Below are 5893 nucleotides of genomic sequence, written 5' to 3' on the forward strand. Positions count from 1 at the left end.
TCGTTTCTAAATTGATTTAATCTTTGATACTTACATATAAGCATCTCATTTTTTATTAAATTAAATTATTAAATTTATTGCGAAAAATATTACCTCAGCCAGGGTTCGAACCTGGAACCTCCCTCATTCCGTGTAGGGCGTCGTACCAATTCGACAACTGAGGCAAATAGATCGAATTGGTATGCGATCGAAGTGCGTGCGTTCATAAGAAATTCCGAATAAAGATATCAATTCTTACTTATCCGTGCCTTATTTTTACGCATCTTATTCAGTTCAAGTGTGAACATCTGGCGACCGTGACAGGATCCTGGCGTAAATAATCTCGTGTGATCATGGATAACTGCAAGAAGTTGAGGAAAACCGCACGTGCGGCATTCACAAGGACATACAACTGGCTCTCAACGAATATAAGTAGAGACGCAGCAATTGAAGATATACAAGCACAGTTTGCGTTGTTAAAAGATAAAGCCAGTGAAATCGAGGATCTCAACGATAAGTTGCAACAGTTACTACTCGAGCGAGAAGAAACGACGGATCAGGACCTCGAAGAGGAATCCACGGCATGCGATGAATATCGTCTCAAGTATTATCGCATCAAGACACAAGTTACGAATCTGACGCAACCGATTCCCCCTATTGCAAATGGCGGCGAGGCTGTTCAACCAAGGAACAGACGTGACAGCGAACGAGCCATCCAAGATAAACGATTCAAGCTACCGAAGATAGAGTTGCAGAAATTCAGCGGAAAATTACGCGAGTGGCTGCAATTTTGGAGTCTCTTTAAGAATATCCACGAGGATCAACAGATTACCAAGGAAGATAAATTCCAATATTTAGTTCAGGCTATGGTAAAGGGTTCTAGAGCTAGTGATCTCGTGAATAGTTATCCACCGATCGCGGAAAATTATGACAAAGTGATAGACAGTTTAAAATCAAGATTCGGTAAAAACGATTTGTTAATTGAGCTATACGTGCGCGAGCTGTTCAAGTTGGTGTTGAACAACACCACTAAGTCGGGAAAGAAGCCATCCGTCGGTAACCTGTTCGACAAGCTCGAAACGCAGTTGAGAGCGCTCGAGTCGCTTGGTATCACTACTGAAATGTGTGCGGCCATGTTATATTCTCTAGTGGAATCTTCGCTGCCGGAGGAGACATTGAGAGTTTGGCAGCAATCACCGGCGTCGTCTGGCGCTACCGTCGCAAAAGACAGGCTCACCAACCTCATGTTGTTCTTGGCGGAAGAGGTTCAGGCAGAACAAAGAATTGAAATGGTTGTTAGTGGTTTCGGCGTCGCCTCAGAGACAAAGGTGAAGGACAGGAATAAGAGAACGAAACAGGAAGCGTCGGAAACACCAACGGCGGCAGGACTTTTAACAGTAAATGAAACGATCGACTATAAATGCATTTTTTGTGACGAACGGCATAACTGTGTGAATTGCGAAAAGGCTAAAAAACTATCTCTGGCAGAGAGGCAGGAGATTGTTAAAGAAAAGAGAGCCTGCTTTTGTTGTGCCAAAATCGGACATAACCTCAAGAGTTGTCGTTAAGGGTAAGTGTGCGTGGTGTGGTCACAGGCATATTCTGTTGTTGTGTCGTAGTGTGGCCTCTAATACGTCGAGCTCCGGAAGTAAAACGAAGACGGACACTCAAGAAAAGGACGTTGTGGAGAATCTGTCCAATCTGTCATTGGGCCCGGAAGTTTTTATGCAGACACTTATGGTTAAAGTATACAACGACAATCAGGAACAGTTAATTCGAGCGGTCGTTGACTCTGGGTCACATCATTCGTATATCTCAGCTGACGTGGCTGCGAAGATGCAATTCAAGGAAACAGGTAATCGCACGATGATTCATTCGCTGTTTGGAGGCGTAAGTACTCAACCTCTGGATCACAAACGCTACCTCGTTTGTTTACGTAGTCTTGACGGTGGCTACGCGTGCAATTTCAACGCATTTGAGCAGAATAAAATATGTGTCAATATTCCCAGGGTGACCGGAGGTTCTTGGATCAAGGAACTAAGTAGAAAATCCATTAATCTCACAGATGCTAACCACGATGAAGTACCGATTTCCCTCTTGATAGGAGCCGATGTTGCTGGCAAGCTTCTAACCGGTCGAATAGTTTAACTTGATAATGGAGTAACGGCTGTTGATACCAAGTTTGGATGGACAATAATGGGCAAAAATCCATCGCACGTTTGTCAGCGCAACGACAGTGTGGCGATCGCTTTTTCTATGTATGTGGACGAGGCGAAGATCGAAGACCTGTGGAATTTGGACGTTTTGGGAATACAAGATCCCATCCAAAAATCTACGAAGGAACAGCTTTAAGAAAACGTTCTAAAAGGCTTTCGACACTCTACAATCATAAACGAGCAAGGACGTTATGAGGTATGTTTGCCCTGGAAGGAGAACCACCCAACTCTACCGATGAATCGTGCCACGGCTGAGCAAAGGTTAGAAAGTACAATCAAGAAGCTAAAACAAGATGGTCTCTACCAAGCCTACGACGACGTCTTTCAGGATTGGTTAAACGATGGTATAATAGAAGAACTTCCTAGCAATGAAGCAAAGGATTATGGACATTACCTGCCACACAGACACGTAGTTAAGGAAAATAGCACGACTCGAATTCGCTCGGTTTTTGATGCATCGTCAAGAGAAAGAGAAAGTCCCTCGTTGAATCAGTGCTTAGAGACGGGACCAAATTTTATCGAATTGATACCCGAGTTGCTGCTGCGATTCAGGCTGCAGAAATTTGGAGTGATAGCAGATATACGAAAGGCATTTCTCCAGATTAGCGTCTCGAAACAGGATCGAGACGTTATGAGATTTTTGTGGAAGAGACAGCCTGAAGAAACGGAATTTGTGGTCTATCGACACTGTCGTGTCGTTTTTGGAGTATCAAGCAGCCCATTTTTGCTGGGAGCAACCATCGATCTTCATCTGGAGAACATTGCTCGAGATTTACCCGAGGAGGGGATCAACTTAATACGTGATCTTGCAAAATCCTTCTACGTTGACAACAGTATAATGAGTCTCCCAACGGTCGGCGAGGTAGAAGGTTTCAAGGAGAAGGCGACTCTATACATGAGTAAAGGAGGATTTGACCTTCGAGGGTGGGAGTATTCTGGCGACATGAATCCCTCGACAGAAACTCCAGTTTTAGGCCTTGTCTGGGATAAAGGCGAGGACATATTAAAGATTTCCGACCATTGTTTACAGCCGAGGATCCCCGAGGTAGTCACAAAAAGGAAGATTTTGGCAGCCACACAAAAGGTATTCGACCCGATTGGCATTGTTTGCCCGGTGCTATTGTGCCCGAAGCTGATTCTGCAGGCATTGTGGACTAAGAAGACAAATTGGGACGAGACGGTCGATGAGGAGACGGGCGCAGCTTTTGTCAAGTGGCTTCGAGACTTAGAGCTTCTTCGTGAAGTTAGAATTCCGCGATGGATTTTTGGAAGAACTAATAATTTTTTGTCACTCCATTTGTTTGTAGATGCTAGTCAAGCCGCCTATGCCGCAGTAATTTTCGTAAGAGTTGTCTGCAGCCAGGGGATTAAAGTCCACCTAGTTCAGGCCAAATCCAGACTCGCACCCCTAGGAAAGCCAACGATCCCACGCCTGGAATTGATGAGTGCTGTTATTGGAGCCCGATTACTGTGTAGCACCATCAAGTATTTGAATCGTCCTGAGGTCAAGGTATACTGTTGGACTGATTCTTCCACGGTGCTTGCATGGATCAAGAGAGAGAGTCAATGGGCGACGTTTGTCTGGCGACGAGTGCAAGAAATTAGGCAATTGACAGAACCTGATGATTGGCGTCATGTTCCTGGAGATTTAAACCCTGCTGATCTTCCGTCCAGAGGATGTTTTGCCAGGGAACTAACCAAGACTAAATGGTGGCTAGGACCACAATGGCTATCGCGCCCTGAAGAAGAGTGGCCCTTATCCGACGTTAAGATAGATGAAGATGCTGTTCGAAGCGAGATGAAGAGAGGAGCGGCGAGATCAAAGGTTGTACAAATCTCGTCCGTGCTAATCGCCAATGCAACGGGGCATGAGTCTAAGGCAAGTGGAGAAATGGCGATTCCGGATACTTCTTATGAGGAAATTCTACGACGACTCGCCTGGATAATGAGGTTTGTTGCAAATTGTCGACTAGAAGCTTCGAAACGAGTAAAGTCCTATTTAAGAGTAAAAGAAGTTACAGCTGCGGAATTAAAGTTGATGCGCATGGTTTAACGTGAAAGTTTCTTTGGCTTCAAGGATTCAAGGATGAACTCGATGAACACATATCTAGACGAAGATGGAATAATTCGACTGAAAAGCCCGGTCGCGAATCGGGACAATACCATGGATTTCAGACACCCGATCTTGTTAGATTCACGACATTCCTTGGTAAACAAACTCATTGAGTACACGCACTTGAGGTTAAACCATGCACCAGCAAGTATTATGATTAACGTTCTACGAGAGAGATTCTGGATACTGGGATGTAGAAGAGGCGATAACGCTGTTATACACAATTGTGTTTCCTGTCGCAGATTTAATGCTAAGAGAGTTGAGGCATTGTCCCCGGCTCTTCCTGGAAAACGAGTTAGAGATGCAGCCGTCTTCGAGATCACTGGAATGGACTATGCTGGCCCTTTGTTTTTTCGAGACAAAACCAAGGCATGGGTCTGTCTTTTCACTTGTGCCGTTTATAGAGCGGTCCATTTTGAACTAGTGTTTTCTCTGACCACGGAGAATTTCCTGGAAGCGTTCCGGCGATTTGTGTCGAGGAGGGGTCGGCCTTCCCACGTTTACACGGATAACGGTACCAATTTTGTTGGAGCCAACAACCTTTTGCAAAACATCGACTGGAGAAAAGTGGAAAACTATGGCGTCGTTGAGCGAGTTCAATGGCAATTCAACCCCCCCTCTGCTGCCTGGTGGGGAGGATGGTGAGAGAGAATGGTACGCTCAATGAAAGATATGCTTCGAAAGGTCCTTGGGAGAGCTGCCTTGAATTTTGAGGAGGTTACTACTGTACTTTGCGACTGTGAAGCTGTTATAAATAGTCGGCCTTTAACTTACCTGGCTGAAGATACCTGTCAGCTCGTGCCGTTATCGCCTTCATTATTTTTTCACGAGTTGAAAAATGACCGATTACCTAACGTCGATATAGCGATTACCACTCAGAAAATTACTGCAAGACTTCGCTACATTCAGAAACTACGCGAGGCTCTGAGAAGGCGTTTCAGAATCGAGTATCTTGGCCAGCTGAAATAGTGTCCTTCGACGCGATCTACTACATGCACTCTCAAGGTGGAAGATGTCGTCCTCATCGGCAACGACCTGCAGAAACGTCTGGACTGGCCCTTGGCCAGAATAATTGAACTTATTCCTGGAATTGATGGAGAGACGAGAGTTGTTCGTTTAAAAACAGCTACGGGAGAACTTATACGTCCTGTACAACGAGTATTTCTTTTAGAAGTACACTCTGGGGAAGAATCTTTGGATGAGCTGAGAGCTTGTCATCAATCGAAGAAGAAACCGTCAGAGAAAGCGGAGACTGTTCCCGCTAGTGAAACTTGCGAAGTGCGAAAGGACGCTGACGTTACGGAAGACTTGTGAAGCCCCCGTGTGAATTTAAGTTTTAAGGATTGTTATGTGTTAATGTTCTTTTGAGCTTATTCCTTTTGAAATAAGAGATAAATTTTTATTTTTGTTTTGGGCCGTTAAAGTAACCCTGTGTGTTGAGTTGTTGGGACTGTCAGCAACTCAAGGTGGGAGAAAATGTAGAGAGAGAACTTTGTTAAAGAGCGCTTGTGTGGCTTGTGAGAGAAAATTCTTATTTTTTCGAGTAGATGGCAGGCTTGTCTCCTGTGTGAAATGAGCGTGAGTG

General features: G+C 44.8%; 1 protein-coding gene across 1 annotated transcript; it reads left to right on the plus strand.

Annotated features, from left to right (window-relative positions):
• Positions 1-2430: 2430 nt before the first annotated feature.
• On the plus strand, positions 2431-4248 carry LOC139777829 (uncharacterized). The gene has a single exon (XM_071715468.1). It carries the CDS (start codon positions 2431-2433, stop codon positions 4246-4248), a length of 1818 nt encoding a protein of 605 aa, XP_071571569.1.
• Positions 4249-5893: the final 1645 nt, after the last annotated feature.

The sequence above is a fragment of the Temnothorax nylanderi genome, unplaced genomic scaffold, assembly GCF_030848795.1.
Source record: "Temnothorax nylanderi isolate EJ_2023f unplaced genomic scaffold, tnyl_v1.0 TNYL_tig0165_pilon, whole genome shotgun sequence".
NCBI lineage: Eukaryota > Metazoa > Arthropoda > Insecta > Hymenoptera > Formicidae > Temnothorax > Temnothorax nylanderi.